The sequence below is a fragment of the Canis lupus genome, chromosome 20 (assembly GCF_048164855.1).
Source record: "Canis lupus baileyi chromosome 20, mCanLup2.hap1, whole genome shotgun sequence".
In the NCBI taxonomy this organism is placed as follows: Eukaryota; Metazoa; Chordata; class Mammalia; order Carnivora; family Canidae; genus Canis; species Canis lupus.
This window is the reverse complement of record NC_132857.1, coordinates 19,898,294-19,916,318: the sequence shown is the minus strand read 5'-3', so window position 1 is coordinate 19,916,318 and position 18,025 is coordinate 19,898,294. Positions and strand designations below refer to the sequence as shown.

General features: G+C 33.2%; 1 protein-coding gene across 10 annotated transcripts in view; it reads left to right on the top strand.

The window, feature by feature from the left end:
- BLTP1 (bridge-like lipid transfer protein family member 1) overlaps positions 1–18,025 on the top strand; it is a 204,441-nt gene that overhangs the window by 14,911 nt on the left and 171,505 nt on the right. For all 10 annotated transcript variants that reach the window (XM_072788527.1, XM_072788528.1, XM_072788533.1 and 7 more), the window contains 4 exons: positions 2,195–2,339; positions 5,289–5,405; positions 6,443–6,521; positions 7,641–7,705. In XM_072788527.1, the coding sequence (XP_072644628.1) occupies positions 2,243–2,339; positions 5,289–5,405; positions 6,443–6,521; positions 7,641–7,705 (358 nt within the window). In that variant the 5' untranslated portion in view covers positions 2,195–2,242. The remainder of the gene's footprint in view (positions 1–2,194; positions 2,340–5,288; positions 5,406–6,442; positions 6,522–7,640; positions 7,706–18,025) is intronic.

Genomic DNA, 18,025 nt, shown 5'->3' with positions numbered 1-18,025 from the left:
AGTTTTTATCAAACACCACAGAATTAATTCTAATTTTCTTCATCTATATCCTCCAACAGTGAGAAAACAGGCTTTCAATATCCTTAATATATTTACTTAATTAATCCTCTCCCCCATACCCTGCAAGGGCTATTTCCTAGATGTGTACCCTCCTTATCCTTCTCCCACATCAACACACTACTCCAGATTGCCCTTTTGCATGGAAGCCTTATTTATCTCTTTGGAGTTTGATGCCTGGAGTCTGATGTCTTCCTCTTGGGTTCTGTCACCCTGCATCAGGCAACCTCCCTGCTCAGGCTCCAACTGCTTAAGCTGGTCTCACATAGTTATAACATTTTTTTCTTGTGATGGGAACTTTTAAGATCTATTCTCTTAGCAACTTTCAAATATATAATACAGTATTATTAACTTATAGTCACCATGATGTACATTGTATCTCCAGAACTTACTATCTTACAGCTGGAAGTTTGTACCTTTTTACCACCTTTGCTTATCCCCCCCCCCCCCCCAGACTGTTCACTATGAGAACATTTTTTACTCATTTTCTAAACTGTAGGGGAAAAAGGTAATTGAAAAATGAAAACATTTAAATTTTTTTTCTAGTTCTTTCAGCCTTAGATTTTCCTATCACTATTACTAATAAACCTTTTGCTGTTGAGCTTTTCCTTTTTTTAAAAGAGATGTTTAATTTGCCTCTGAATTGCTGACATTTTAACAATTTAGAAATATGAAACATTTTAATCTGGCAATGTTGTCTAATCCAATTTTAAAGTTGTTTTGTTATCACTGAAGATAAGTCTCTGGTGAGTAAATAGAAAACATTTTTAGGAAGTTAACAAGTCAGCTGTTCTGAATTTCAGCTAGAAAGTTGTTCTCATATATTCTTCTTGTTTTGAAATCTCTTTTTCTAGTTTTCTATAAAATCACCTGTGCTATTTGGCCGTAAATGATCATTAACTGTGTAGCTCACTTTGTCATTAAAGCTAGTTTTTTGTTTTTGTTGTTGTAAATGTTGTTATTTTCTGATTTATCATAAGATAATTTTGTTATAGGTAAGTTGGGTTAGTCATATTAATACTGTATTAACATGAGGGATAATTTTTAACAGGCGGATAGTTTTCTTGTTTCTCAGATCATAAAATAAGAACTTTTATTCCTCACTTTTTACTCATTGTCAATTCATGTAACTCGTTCTCAATACATCTAAATATCCATACTTATCTTGCTGAAATGTGTGTATATACACATACATTCTTCACATGTTGGGTCACAATTTGACATGTGTTTATTGTAATCCATCCTGATAGGAGGACATCTGCTTACTGTCCAAACTCTACTCAGTGTGAATCCAAAGTAGGAAGATTGTAATAGATTACAACCCATTTAATAAAAAACAGAGCTGATGGAGGTTAAGAAGGATTAATATAAGTTAATTTATAAATACAACATTTAATGGCAGCTTTTGAGACAAATGCAGATGAATTTGTCTAATATAGATCATTAATACTTCCTTCTTATTGTTGAGATAAATATCTTTTTTTTTTTAAAAGATTTTATTTATTTATTCATGATAGTCACACAGAGAGAGAGAAAGAGAGAGGCAGAGACACAGGCAGAGGGAGAAGCAGGCTCCATGCAGGGAGCCCAACGTGGGATTCAATCCCGGGTCTCCAGGATCGCGTCCTGGGCCAAAGGCAGGCGCCAAACCGCTGCACCACCCAGGGATCCCCGAGATAAATATCTTTGATTAGATTTAGTGATTATGTCCCTCATATTTGGAGCCAGATGGTAACTGAACCCAAATCTATTCATTCTTAGGATGGTGAAATCAGGACATTAAAAATGTGATACATTGCCATATATATATATATATATATTTTTTTTTTTAAGATTTATTTATTTATTCATGAGAGACACAGTGAGAGAGAGAGAGGCAGAGACATAGGCAGAGGGGGAAGCAGGGTCCTCACAGGGAGCCCGATCATTGTCTTATATTTTCTATAGAAATGTGGACATGCAAAAAGAAAAGAAAAAAAGAAAAAAGAAAAAAGAAATGTGGACATGCTTTGTTGCATGTATATTTGTTGCAAAATATTTGTTTATTTTTCATTCTTAATGAACTGGAATGGGGTTTAATGAACTTTTACTTTTATTAAATCCACCTTTTTCTCCCCTTACTTGATTTCCCTTGCAGTTTAATAAATCTTAGGCCTTTAGAGGCTGGTCTGAAAAAACTTCAGTAATGGATCAGAGGAAGAATGAGAGTATTGTTCCTAGTATCACTCAATTAGAAGATTTTCTTACAGAACACAATTCCAATGTTGTTTGGCTCCTTGTTGGTAAGTAGAATATATTTTCATGTACTTTATGGGTTTTTTTGTGTGTGAATTAACAGCTGCCAAATTTTAAGCAGTAGTTAGCTGAAGTTGAAATGCTTACAATATCATTGGTTTATTTTTTGGAAAAAAGATTTTAATCTATGTTTCTATGACAATTTGCTCTGGCAAGTGCTCTTTTTCTTAGGCTCCCTCCTTCCTTGTCTGACTTAGAGGAGGTGGGAGAAGAAGAAAAACGTTGCCCTTAGCTTATCTTTCCTATTTCAAGTCCACTCCTTCATCACGACTCCTCCACTCCCATTTCAGCACATGCACATACACTTCTTTGTTTTACTTTAAAAGTGATAAATTCTCATGGTAAATATATTTTTTAATATAAAATAGAGTGTACATGCCTATTAATTTCATCTCTTTCCTCCTTATATACTTGACATTGGGCTTTACCAGTAAAATTTTTTTTTGTCTAATATTCCAGAAGTTTTCTAGATTCATAGAAATAATACAAAACAGTGTATAAATCAGTGGCAAAGAGAGGGAGGAAATATGAGGGAATGAATGAATAGGAACTAATAAGAGGGGAAATACAAAATAATAACCAGGGAGAAAATACTGTAAGGTGTTATTGCCCAGGAAGTTTTTGTGGAAGAACAGAATTTGATTTGAATTTCAATATAATAGTTAGGAAGGCAGAGAGGAAAATAGAAAGGGTAAGAGGGGAAAGAAAGGGTAATGATATTTATTGAACATCTTCTGTGTGCCACATACCATTGTCATTTTTGCATATGTTATCTCACTTAGTGCTCATAGCAGACTTATGAAGGCACCAGACTTTAACTTGGAGAATTGAGGCCTATAAGGATTAAATAACTTATATAGGTAACATAGCTGTTTTTTTCTGAGTGCATCCTTATGCTTCTTTCATGACACCACAGGATATGTGGTAGGGAAATGAGTAGAGGTGAAGTGTGTATAAAAGGAATTATGATTCATGATTTGTAGGTAGGATTGGATATTAAACACAATCCAATCCTATTGGGTTGAGTTATATTTCTTCTAATTGACAAAAGTGAACTATTATAAATTATCCTTAATTAAAGCCAAAAAAGTAAAATGAAATGTAAAACATTAATATGAAATTAAATTTCATAAAAGACACACTGAAAATTCTCTTCTAGTTTAATTAAGGGTGGAATTCTTATTTCCTATCATTCTCTTCACTTTATCACGTAGAATTTCTCTTTTTTTTCTATTATATACAACTCCTTTCCTTAAGGAAAAAAACAACAGTAACAACCAGAAAATCACTGAGTGATCGTTTACTCTTGCTGTTTTCCTAACTGGCCTTTTGATATTAAAGGGGGTTGGGGAACATGGTAAAATGAAAAAGCCCACAGTTCTCAGGTTGTATGATACCAGAAGCATACTTTCCAGCAAATACCTCTTGCTTTACTGAATGGCCCACCATAACCTGCTCTTGACACAGTGATTTACAGTAAAAATTAGCACAGAATGTCTTTAAACTTAAAATGTAATGACATATTCAAATCACTATGTTGTATACCTAAAGCTAATATAACATTATGTGTCAACTATACTTCAGTTAAAACAAAAACAAAAACAAAAACAACCCAAAACACTTTTTTACAAAGGAAAAAAAAAACCATCATCAAAACAACTTTTCTAGAAATAATTGTTCTAGAAATAGTTTTTATGGGCAAATCGTAGCACTTGCTACATCAGAGTTATTACTGTCAATCTAAGCTACCCTGAGAAAATGTATTTTGACTCAGTGACTGCTTTGTTTTATCCATTAAGAACTTAATGTGATGTTGCTAAGTGGTTGTACATATTAAATTGCTTTACATTACTTTGTCCTAATTTAGAAAATAGTTATTCTTTCAAACTGGCTAAGTAAAAGGAAATATTTTATCAAAAATGCTTTCTTATGTTTTAGTTTTTGTATATTCATGAACTAGGTTCTTTTGGGAATATTATGAGTCCTATAGGTGACTATATACTTCTCATGAAAAATGAGTCAAACTTGAAATATCATTTACTGTAGCATATTCACTGGCATTTTTTAAAAGTAGGTTGTTGCCTTATCAAATATAACAAAATAGTATAGGGTGGCCTGTTTAGTATAGATATGCCTTTAAGTAGGGCAAAATTCTCACTTCTTTCCATTTTTTTTTAAAAGCAGAAATTATTGATTTAATAAAAAACACCACGATTTCTTTGATTTTTAAAAATAATTGGTTTTCTTTCTTTTTTAAATGTCTGTAGCCTTTAGAAAATAGCTTGGGAATGAGCTTTTAGCTTGATAAAGGTGGACATTTTTCAGAATATGCAGAAATATGGGCTTTCTCTTTCCAGAATATTGTTATACATGTTTAATAATAAGTACAAAACCGTGAAAAAGGAAACAGAAAAAAAGGAAGTATTTATTTTTTTAAGAGAGAGAGTACACTTGCATGTGAGAATTGGGGGTGGAGGCAGAGGGAGATAGAGAATCTTAAGCAGGCTCCATGTCCAGCATGGAGCCCGATGTAGGGCTGGATGTCATGACCCTGAGATCATAACCTGAGCCTAATCAAGAGTTAGATGCTTCACTGACTGAGCCACCCAGGCACCCCGGGCAGTATTTTTTTAATTGATCTGATTGTAATATGTGCTTTTCTGGCTAATAAGTAAAGAAAAATGAGGAAAGTTACATAAAGTAGAATCAACATGAGTAAAGAAAAATGAGGAAAGTTACATAAGGTAGAATCAACATCTGGTATTAAAAATCCAAAGTATTGAATTGTAAGAGAACATATTACCATTTTAGAAGTAGATCCTATCATTTTTTAATGTCATAAGTAATCTTTTACTAACAAATATTTACTGAGATAATAAGGTGATTGTGAAGGAAACTTACAATGAGATTGTTTTGCTTTTTTTTTCTCCAAACAGCTACAATTTTGTCCTGTGGTTGGATTATTTACCTCACATACTACAATTCTCGAAACGTTGGTCTTATTTTAACATTGGTTCTTAATAGATTATACAAACATGGCTATATCCATATTGGTAAGTTCGAATAACACTGAATGTTTTTCTTCTGTATAATCTTGAGATGTATATTATAAATTTTTATTTTATAAGTTATAGTAGCTTTAGAAATTCACCTTTGTTTCATGAATGTTAACCTAACTGGAATTTCTCTCATGCAGCACTCTACGACCGAAGATGAACTATCACTTGGTTAGGTTCTTTACTTCATTCTTACTTCTTAAAGTGTTTCTATAGTAACTTTTGGGATTTTTTTTTCTTGCTATAAAAGATGCTCATTGAAACAATTTGAAAAATATAGGCACGCATAAACTATGGAAATAGAAATTTCTCAGGATTCTACTATCCAAAGAAAGTTTCTAATGGTTAATGAGGTTTATTTGCTGTTTTTTTTTTCCAATAACCCATACTTAAAAAATCTGTAACTATAAGTTGGAATCATTTTGTACATTTCTTTTTGTGGCCTGCGTTGTTAATTTAAGTTTCCAGCTGCTTCTAAGTGGGAAGTTTGGAGGCCGCAGGATTGATTTGGAAGCAGTATGCTTCAGAAAGCCCTCAACTAATGGGAAAAAGGGTGAGAGGTAATTGACTAGAACCATTGGGACTTCCTTAAGAGTACTACTTAGAGGACATAAATAAAATTTCTCTCAAACGTAAGTCATCCTCCACTAATTTGAGGCAATGACTGGTTCCTAGAGTCAAATAAATTAATGGAGAAAAGTGGTAAATTAGTCACTGGTTTGAGGTTTATTTAAAGTTGTGCATAATTAAAAGAATTATTCATATGAAGCAGCTATTTAATGTCTTTATATGGTTAGTAGGTCAATTCATAGTGATGGTACTTATTGTACTTTTTGTTCATATTTGAAGAAAGAGCAATAGAAAATTAGTAAGGCTGTAAGGGAATCAGGTAGGAGAGAACCTTTAATAATTATTGAATAAATTGAATGCTAAGATTATTTTAAGTTTTAAGTGCTCACTCTGGATCAAAACAATTCCATTACTCACTGTTGTGTTTTTTGTTTTTGTTTTTGTTTTTGTTTTTCCTACAACAGGGTCCTTCTCTTTCTCTGTTCTTTCTGGAAAAGTCATGGTTCGTGAAATCTATTACATTACAGAAGACATGTCTATTAGGTAAAAAAAAAAAAAAAAAGGAACTCAAACAAACGAAGTATTGTATAATTTTTTCTGATGATATTTAATATGATTTACTTTTCAAATAAAACCATAAATCAATTTTTTTTTAGTAAATCCTATCTGGTGAATTGATCTTTAAAAATATTTTTATCAGATTAATTTAGCTAAGTTTTAGACTGGCACAAACTTTATCAAATAGCTGGTTATAGAAATGAATAATCTCATTTCATTCCTAGATGAACACATGAGCCATGAAATTACCTGACCATTTTTCTTGTAGAATTCATGGTGGTCATTTGTTACATAAAACAAGGGTCCAGGGATACTGAGAACTCATCCATTAGCTCCTTATATAGGTAATAAGTTTTAAGAATTGTTTAGTATCTATTAGCTACTCTAATTTTGCTTTAAGGAGGAAACACAAATCTGAATATATTAAGAAATGACAGTATGTTTGATATATTCTTTGTTCTGCAGGCCTTGAAAGAAAAGGTTACTTTATTTTTGTGCTTAACATTTGCTACTTAACTTGAGCTTATCTTAACATTTGCTACTTAACTTGAAAGTTTTGAATTATTTGAGAGGTGCTAGGGTTTGGCAACAGTCATACCTCATTTAAAACAGTAGAGTCAACTTTGTGAGTATAAAATTATTTTGAAAAGAAAAGTAAGAAGAAAAGGTTGAGAGGTTATAAGTTTATCTTTTTGAGGCGTGAGGTAATATATGATTACAGAGTTAAAGGAGTATTTTTAAAAGCTTCTGTTAGCATTGTAATATCCCCCTATCAAGATTTGGCTTTTTGTTTATATAGTTTTTACACCATTTAAAAAATATCATTTATAAAAGAAAAAAAGTTTTCCTGTTAGCACTTTATTTTCTTATTAAATGTGATCTGGTATTAAATTTTACCTTAATAGAATAATCTATTTTAGAGCTATGTAAATTCCCCTTTCCTAACTTGAGACTATGAAACGTTTATGTATTCCAGTGATCTGAGAATTTTCTCTATTCATTCATTCATATTCATTATCAATTGCCTGCTTTTTACAATTATTAATTAAATGAGTTAAGTAAATTGTTACTAAAGTTCTTAATTTTGTAATTTATCTTGCATAGAATTCAAGATGGATTTATAATTTTTCGGTGGTGGAAAATGTATAATCCAAAACAAAAGCAACATGGTGAGTCTTCCTGTTTTTATGTATTTGAAATATTTAATTATATGATCAGTGTTTTCATTTATGGACATTGAAATGTTTCACATTTTATAATAGATAAAAATATTTTTAAAAACTGCAGCACCTATAAATCTGATTTTATCACCAGTTAGCTGAAAATTCTTCAGCAGCTTTCTTCTTGCTTAGTTACTTTAGCATATTATTTATTCAGTGTTATCCTCAGTATAACCCTTTTCCCCATAGCCTTACCTCCTTTTTTTTTTTTTTAAATTTTTATTTATTTATGATAGTCACACAAAGAGAGAGAGAAAGAGAGACAGAGACATAGGCAGAGGGAGAAGCAGGCTCCATGCACCGGGAGCCCGATGTGGGACTCGATTCCGGGTCTCCAGGGTCACGCCCTGGGCCAAAGGCAGGCGCCAAACCGCTGCGCCACCCAGGGATCCCCTATTATGTCTGTGGATCTAACCTGTTCTGTGGTTAAAATGGACTTCCTAGTTACTCTTTAATCTTTCTACTAAGATATTTTCTTACTTTTCAGGTTCTGTGGCTTTATTTATAGTCCCACCTGACACTGCTACTAAATCTCATTTATTTGCTTATGCTAAGGATAAATAGAAAAGAGGAAATGAAGGCTCTAGACTCTTTCAGTTCTGCTTTTATCATCAGAATTTTATCACCTCAGAATTTTCTCCTGAGGTCTTTATTTCACAACTCTATAAGTGGTCCTGTGCTCCTAACCCTCCTACTCAACATTAATCATACTAGTGATTTCAAGGAATGTAGTCCTTGACTTTACTGCCTAGAATGGTGATTCTCAAACTTCTCAATCTCAGGAACTGTACATTCTTCTAAATTACTGAGGACTCCAAAGAGCTTTTATTTATGTAATTTATATTGATATGTACTGCATTCAAAATTAAGCTTGGGGGTCCATGGGGTGACTTAGTCCCTGGAACAGATCTTGAGATTCCTACAATTTCTCCAGATCATACTTTGGTAACTACTGTTCTAGAAGATTTTAGTTGGGGCTTTGGAGAGTAGTGTCAGAAGATGATGAGACCCTTCCACCTTTTCTTAGCTTTTAGGACTATCTGTGTTTTTGGCACCCCGTGTTAAGAATCTGAAATGGTAGTTAGGGTCTATAGAACTTTGGAGCTTTCCAATTAAAATTTTTTTTTTTTTTTATGGATTCACTTAGGAATCTTGCTGTCATTTATAACTTTATTTATAACTAAGTTTCTATGGGAAAATAGGTTTAAAGTTCCAAAAGTCTAAAAAAAATAAATAAATAAAATAAAGTTCCAAAAGTCTTTAAAATTACTACAAGATTGAGGTAGCCTAAATTACTTTTGAATTCACTATTATTTAGTCTTTTTTTTTTTTTTTTTTTTTTTACTGTCATTCCCCTGCTTCCACATAGCTTTCCTGCTTTAACATCATACATCATGTACTTTTCCTTGAAAAGACTGGTATAAATTAATGTCAATTTGGTATCTGTAGAATTAATGAAATCAGAATGACTAGAAAGAATAATGGGCAAATTTCATGTCTAGAAAAAGTTTTCTAAAAATTAGAGTTGCTCATTAGATAATTTTGAGCAGAGGTTAAGTAATTTCATATGATAAAAGTATTCTGTTGGTAGTTTATAATAGACTTTTCTAGTCTGTCTTCTGTGATTCAGAATAGCTGTGTATTATTAAGCCTATAGTCTATGGTTTTAGAAAACCAAGTGTTCAAACTGCCTTTTTACCCCTTTCTTTAAGCAATTGCTATAAGCATTTTCACAGAAACAAAGTTCCTTTAAATAGTCAATATGTTAGTGAACTGGAAATTTTTAAGTTTTGGCTTTTATCAAATATGAATAAATTCAGATTTTTTAAAAATTTTTTTAAATTTTTTAATTTTTTTATTTATGATAGTCACACACAGAGAGAGAGAGAGAGAGAGAGAGAGGCAGAGACATAGGCAGAGGGAGAAACAGGCTCCATGCACCGGGAGCCCGACGTGTGATTCGATCCTGGGGCTCCAGGATTGCGCCTTGGGCCAAAGGCAGGCGCTAAACTGCTGCGCCACCCAGGGATCCCCTAAATTCAGATTTTTGAGTCACTTTCCTACACTATTATCCACGTTAAGTTTTGTGGAGATAATATTCCTGATTATTTTTGATATTTGACTATATACCTTAAAGGTGGCATTTAAGTAAGTATATCCTACTTGTACTTCAGAGATGGCTAACACTCATTCCTAAGATCCAAGTTCTTTTGAGTTCAGTCCCAGGTTTTGACACATTCACTTAACTTTGAGCAGGGCCAGTATTTCTGCCTCTGATTAAGTTTGTAAAGTCTATCTAGTTTATCCCTTAGAGATAGATTTACTTTGGGACCATATTTTTTTGCTGCTTGTCATGCCTCTGTTAATCTTGCAGTATATTCTTAGATGATTGCTTTTTTGACTTAATCTCAGTTTTCTCCCCCCCATGTTTGGTTAACATGAGCTTTATTGTTAATGAGAATCCAGCAGAGCTGAAATGAAAGTTTTTTTTTGTTTATATTTTTAAAAATGCCTTTTAATATATTTGTGTGTGTGTGTGTGTATATATATATATATATATATATATATATATATATATTTAGAAATTGTATTCTAAATATTTTTTGGTGTTTTAAGATGTTCTTGGGGATCCCTGGGCGGCTCGGCGGTTTGGTGCCTGCCTTTGGCCCAGGGCGTGATCCTGGAGTCCCGGGATCGAGTCCCACATCGGGCTCCTGGAATGGAGCCTGCTTCTTCCTCTGCCTGTGTCTCTGCCCCTCTCTCTCTCTCTATGTCTATTGTGAATAAACAAATAAAATCTTAAAAAAAAAAAAAAGATGTTCTTGTAAACCAATGAAACTATAGGGACATGAGTTGAGGAGGCCCATTTGACCTAACATCCCCCTTCCACACACTGCATGCTCTTTACCCGAGATTCAAAGGACTTACACAATTAGGAAACAACTGATTTTCTCAAATCAATTTGGATTTCCAGATGGAAGAATAATTGTTTTTATAACTGGTAAAGCCAGAATGAAAACCTAGGTCTGCTAACTTCCAGTCTAGTTCTCCTTGTATTATAAAATAGGCTTGTCAAATGTGGCCAAGCAGATTCTTGGAAATTTTTATAATATAAACACTGATGGCAGCTTATGGGAGGAATGTATGTGATAATTTGCAGTATCAAGAGGCAACCTCAAGTTTTGAAGCTAAGCCTAAAGGGATTGCCTACTTTAGGCATGTCTTAGCTTTATTAGACATGCCATCCTAAATTGTTTATAGCTTTTTTTTAAAGAAAATAATTACTTCATTTTATCATGAAATATTTCATCTCCTTAAAGTGCGTTGCTTTTCAACAAAATTCATAGATGAAGTCAAGGGTAACTGACCCAAATCCTTCATGAAAGAGGTAGCTTTTAATAAAAATCTTTGTTTAACAGATATTTTGCATTCACTTTACTGATCACTGATGACGGTGGGGAGGATTTTATCAGGCAGAGGTGGAGTAGAATGTTAACATATTTCTATGTCTCAGTTTTCTTTTTAATTATCTATGATGTAGAACAGAAATATAAGTTCTAGATATTTTATGTCTTAACATATAAAAATATCTACATTATTTTGTCTTATTTTTTGTGTGCTAATGCTTGCAACAGAAAAGATTCCATATCTCCTTTTACAGTGATGTTAAAAGCTGGTAGACTTTATTAGTTACCAGAATTATAATTCTAATTACTTGCTTATAGTTTTCCTTACATTTTAACATATAAATCTATGTGTCTCATCAGGAAGAGCACAGCTTTGATGAGGGTCAAAGAAGTTTCTCTTCCATGTGCATTTAAAAGAAATTCTCTGTTACAGAGGATGACATTCTTGAGATGCTCACAGTCACACTTTTCCAAAGTAAAGACACAATGCCAAATAGCAATGCAGAAACAAGCAGTTTGGTCTAAATATGTTATTGGTCTAGCATACTTCAGAGAGAGAATTTATAGTACATAGAAGAACAAGGAGGCTGCAAAGTAAGCTTTTGGTAAAGAGTTGGACAATATTATGGAATATATATTAAAATAGTGGATTATATTTGTTAATGAGACCTTACAGTATAAATATTATTTCTTACTGATTAAGGGCAGATACATGTACTTTGACAATTAGTCAAGAAAGAAGTGGAGATGATTGACATTTTTTGTTGGAAAATTTGCAAGCCTAATTAGAACGTGTGCTTGAGTAGATAATGGCCATTAGTCTTCCAAAGAGATAGGCTAAGGTCTATCTGTGGATAAGGCTAACATTTTCATGAGAAAGCTTTAAAACTGTTTAATTAGGAGAAAAGGAGAGTATCCAAGAAGTCAAATTCTGTGCCATTGAGCTTGGTTGGGATAATTTAATCCAGGAATCGATTTAGAGTTTTCAGTTGTTCAGTTTAATTTTTTTTTTTTTTTTTTAAGAATAGGGATCCTTGGGTGGCTCAGCGGTTTGGCACCTGCCTTTGGCCTGGGGTGTGATCCTGGAGACCCGGGATCGAGTCCCATGTCGGGCTCCCTACATGGAGCCTGCATGGAGCCTACTTCTCCCTCTGCCCATGTCTCTGCCTCTCTCTCTCTCTCTGTGTCTCTCATGAATAAATAAATAAAATCCTTAAAAAAAAAGAATAAATCTAATTTGTTTACCATAGAATTTATTGTAAAATATTCCCTAAGTCATGAAATTAGTGATCTATTGTAGATGGTGTTGGCCAAAGACCAATTAATGAGAATATCCATCAAAAACTTTTATTTTGGTTTTCTGAACAGTTGGTTTTAAGCCATTCTTTTGGAAAATAAATAGGACCAATTACCTCTTAATATGTGATGATACAATGTTTAAATGAATATCGAACTAAATAGGCATGCATCTTTCTTATCTAAAAAAGTTCTTACATTGCTAAGATATGAAAGGATGATGGTAATATGTATGCCTTTCTGTTATTTTGCCATTTAAAAGTTTTAGCCTAATAAAATCTAGTAATCTAAATATGTAGTATCTAAATCTTATTTGTTAAATACAGGAAATAATCTCTTAACAATTTAAAAGGTCAGTAGACTATTTTGTCTTTGTACTAAGTATTAATTCCAAATATTACAAGGCCTTGGCAGCACTTTGCACTTTAGCTTTTTTACTACAAATAGCATGTGTCCCAATTACATAATTAAATAAGTGCCTTTTTCCTAATTTCCCTTTGGAAAACAAGAAGTCTCAATTAGCTGTTTGCTCAGGAGACTTAAGCAGTTCTACAACATTTATTTACCTTTTTTTCCTCCATAAATTAACTACTTATTAAGTGAAGAGCCTTTTATATTTATAATTTATATCTATCTAATTGAGTATTAACAAATATTTTCAGGGAGTCCATTATGTAAATATTAGGTAATAAGGATATGAGATAAAGATTTTTGCCTTCAAGGGTAGTAAATGCTAATGTAGAGATGAGATTTAAGAGTCAACCAGGGCACCTGGGTGGCTTAGTGGGTTAAGTGTCCCAACTCTTGATTTCAGCTCAGCTCTCTATTGCAGGGTGTTGAGTTCAAGCCCCATGTTGGGCTCCAAGCTGGTCATGGAGCCTACTTTAAAAAAAAGTCACCTGATTATACCTTTCTTGCTTTGACTTGCAGTGTCATCAGAATGAATGAAACTTAAAAACTGCTTTTAAAATTCTCAGGAGAAATAAATGTCAATGAGAAATCTAGCGTTATGAGAATTTAAGTTTTAAATACTGCATTTAAGCTTTGAATGGATGAATTTTTCATAAAATTATCAAGAAATAACTAGGTTCTTGATACATTTCTGTTTTTAGGGATTAATAACACTTTTTTGAAACTATCATTGCTTTTATGAATATAATTGATAAGTAATTTTATTTTGTGGTTCAGACCCAGGATTTAGAACCTTGGATTCTTGTCTACTGCTTTCTAGTTGTGTAACCTTGGGCTCCAACTGCCAGGGTTGCTGTAATGATTAAATGAGATTCGGTGAATAGAGTTCCTAGAATAGTCCTTGGAACATAGCATGTGTTCAATAGAGATGAACTGCTTTTATTATTATGAACCTTGTATCACATTATGAAATGAAAGATTACTTTAAAAAAAAGAACTTATAAACCAAAAGTGAATGCATAATTTATATGACGAATAGGAATTTGACCTGCAAAAACAAGGGAACAGTATTTATTGTGTATGACAATCCTATAGGTAAGTAGAGATATTCTCATTTTATAGATGAGAAAAATGAGGCTCAAAGTGATTAAAGTACTTGCCTTAGGTCACATCATTAGTAAATGATGTCACATGGTTGCAATCTTATATTCTTTCTACTATATATTTACTATTTTTCTCTAGTTTCTGGAGAATCCAATGCAGGAGTCTCTGACCTTTTTTTCTTTCTTTTTTTTTTAATTAAAGAAGCTGTGTGTGTGTGTGTGTGTGTGTGTGTGTTTGCACCTGTGCACATTCTTTGGAAGAGGAGATACATGTCTTTGGAAAGGTGTCTGTCTTTGGCGGAATGTGCTCATCTGTCAGCAGAGATTTTTATTTATGTGGACACTTTTCCAGATCAACAAGGACATTGTGTGTGGGCTATCTGTATGTGGGGCTCTTATGGACTTATCTCTGTGTGGGTGGGACTGTTAAGCCTGTCAGTACTTTAGCTTTTTTACTACTTTTTTGCTAACATATTTATGTATATGTTAGGATGGGATAGGAGAATGGAAAGGGTATTGCTATATAGAATATTCCTTGGGACACAGAAAGCTGGGATTATTGATAGAAAAGATCCTGGACAAAGGCCCTGAAGAGAGTAGAGCCATGTAAGCCAGGTGTGGAGTTCTGATTATTTGTTTAATCACATAGCTTTCTGGCTGCGTAGTAGTATAAATATAGGTGAAACAAATAAAAAAGCAGAACAAATAAAAAAATGCTTTGTGAATTCAGGTGTCTTTCCCTTTTAAAATACTAAATCAATAGGTGCTTTTAAAATGCTCATGGAGGAGATAGATCCCTGGATGGCTCAGTGGTTTAGTGCCTGCCTTTGGCCCAGGGCGTGATCCTGGAGTCCCGGGATCGAGTCCCCACATCGGGCTCCCTGCATGGAGCCTGCTTCTCCCTCTGCCTGTGTCTCTGCCTCTCTCTGTGTGTCTCTCGTGAATAAATAAATAAAATCTTTAAAAATAAAAAAATAAAAATAAAATGCTCATGGATTTACTATTATTTTTCTAAAGTGATTTTTGGAAGGAAAAGAGTTGTCTAGGCATTCTCAGTCTTAGTTTTAAAAACCTACTTATTATTTCTATTTAATGATTTAATATATTTATTGAGCACCTCCTAGGTAGCAGGCATTGTTTTGGGGATGTAATAGTGAACACAACAGGAAAAATGCTTCTCTAATGGCTGTTTACATTCTAGTGGGGGAGGCAACAATAAATAATAATTAATGCAAAAAAAGTTGGGAATATAGAATAGGTATGTTGAGGGGATCTTCCAGTATTTTAATATCAAGTATTTAGTGTTTGTCAGTGTTGTCAAAATATTTTCAGGGATTAATAGTTTTATCTTTGTGCCTTAGTGTCCTTATTAAGTTAATGTAGCCATATTAATTTCATATCAGTTATACTGAGAGAATCAATTGTGCATGTCCAGCAAGTTAGTGATGAAATTAAGAGGAATCCTATTTCCATTTTTATACAGTCACTTTTTGTTTATTCGTCACTGCTGATCCAATTAGGGGCTAGTCCAGACTCCTCATTTTCCCCATTGTTGCTTCTGCAGCTCATCCACTGGCTTTTATAACATGGTCCTAACAATTAGGGCATTTATATTCAGGGATCATGTTAAGCTATTCTGTAAGTAAATTTGAAAACAAATTATCTAAATGAGTTTTGAGGTAAATTTTGATTGAGTTGTTTATGACCTTGAATAATTCCTACTTGTATGGGTCAATGTGGGAATAGAAAAAATATTCTACTTTGCAGTTATTATGCTTCTACATGTAGGGTTTTAAAAAATTCTAAGATCTGTTTGTGGATACTTTTGTTAGGAGTATAATTTGTGTAAGATGCTTTGTTATTCTTTCATACAAGTGAGTTTTTCTATGTGCTAAGAATTCTAGGTACCAGGGGATGCAGCATGTAATAAATCAAGTCCCTTCTCTTACAGATCTTGCTTCATTCAAGTTGGGATGGATTTAGGTAATTAGCAAGTAAATATAGCCTCAAGGAATGAGTGAGGAAAATATGGCATTGAGGAAAATAAAAACAGATTTGGTAGAATAAGGAGTGCTGGTTTGCTGTGGGGAGGGTGCCATTTACATAGGGAAGTCAGGAAAAGCTTTATTGTTTGGGGATAGTTAAACAGAAACATGAAACAAGTAAGGGAATGAGTTGTGAATGTCTGGGGGAAGAACAGTTCCTGGTTGTTCTGTTCCTATTATTACCAAAGTGGAGGCCAATTTTTTGGAGAAATTAGGAGAGAAGAGTATAGATCCTGTAGGATTTTATAGGTCACTTAAAAGACCTTGATATTAATCTGAGTAGGAGGGGAAGCCATCAGAAAGTTAGGGGACAGAAGAGCGATATGATTTCAGTTAGGTTTTTATAAGATCTGTAAAAGATGTGTAAGGTGTCCATGTAAGGGGAATAAGGAGAAGCACGGAGAATAATAGAAGCACGGAGACTAGTTAGAAGCCTCTTCTATTAAGACAGGTGTAAGTTGATGGTGACTTGGGCCAGGGTGGTGAGAAGTGGTTGGATTTTGGCTATATATTGAAAGGAAATCTGACAGAATTTGCTGGTACTATCTGGGACAGGAAAGAAAGAGAGCAGTCCATTTTTTTGGCTTGAGGAATTGAAAAGATTGACTATTGATGGAGAATATTGTGGAGTAAGTTTGGGTAAGAAAAATCAGATGTTTGGTTTGATATGCCAAGAGTGAGATAACCGTTGTGTAAAGTATCCAGTTGGAAACATTTGAGTACTCTTCTGGGTATTTGACCCTGGCATTTTGGGAAGAGATTGTGGATAATTACTGAGGAAAGGTTTAAACCTAATGAGTCATAGAGTTTGATGACTTACTTAAAAATGGATTATGATATTTATTATTATCAAGACTTAGAGTGCTTCAAATGTATTAAAAAAACAGTGCTTCCTATTCTTTTAATTTTAAGAATTTGACCGATAACAAGAAAAAGGGGCAAAACACTTGATTATAATAGTTTAGGGGATTGTCTTAGTTTTTAGTCCTGTAACAAATCTGAAGAAATAGGAAGGAACATAGGTCAAGAGCTATCAAAATATCAGAAAAATTACTGCTCCTAAATATTGTGTTTTATTTTAAGGATTAGTTATCTCTCTCCCTCTTTTTTTTTCTTAATTATCTTAGAAAGTTGTGAAGAAACAGCCTAGATTGGAGTAGAACTAAAAGTACTGCATAAAAAATTAATGTTATTGATACCTTTTCCATAGTTTATTTTTGAAGTATGAGTGACAGTATTTTTCATTTGTTCATTTAAGCTAAAATTTATTTTTATTTAGGGCATTTGACATTTCATATGCTTTTTCCCCCCTAGTAACTCAAGAAGAAATTAGTTTTGTATACTTTGGTGTATTACTAAAGATGTATACTTTCTATTTAAACCATAGCTTAAAATATATTAAATGAAAGTAACAGTTCTCCTTAACCATTTAAAAAAATTAAGCCCTTCTAGCTGATCATATCTCATTTTAATTGTTCTTCAATTTAATTTGATAGGGAGAAACATGAATGAAGGTTAAAAAAGAAACTCAAAAAAAAAAAAAGCTCATGTATAAATTACATTAAGAAAAGAATACACTAAAGAAAGCGCTGACTAGGGTACCTTTTTTTCTGACCCTCTTTGGTTGACATTTAACACACCGTCTTAGATTATTTCCTCAGGAAAAAAAAAAAAGATTATTTCCTCAGTAGAAACAAGTTCCCCATCTCATTTTGTAGTTTAGGTTTATTAATTACTATCGTTACTTATATTTAAGGTAATTACGTCTTTTATTTGAGAAGATTATTGTTTGGAGTCTACATTTTATAGGATCTTGGTTTTAATACTGTGTAGTTTTAAAAGATAAACTAGTATTTATGAAAAATCTTTGTTTTGTGATATAAAATTTAAATACTAAATGTGATGTTTAAATGTATCATTTAACATCATTTAAATGATGGCTTAGCAGTTTAGCGCCACCTTCAGCCCAGGGCCTGATCCTGGGTAGCCCTGGTGTTTCAGCAGTTT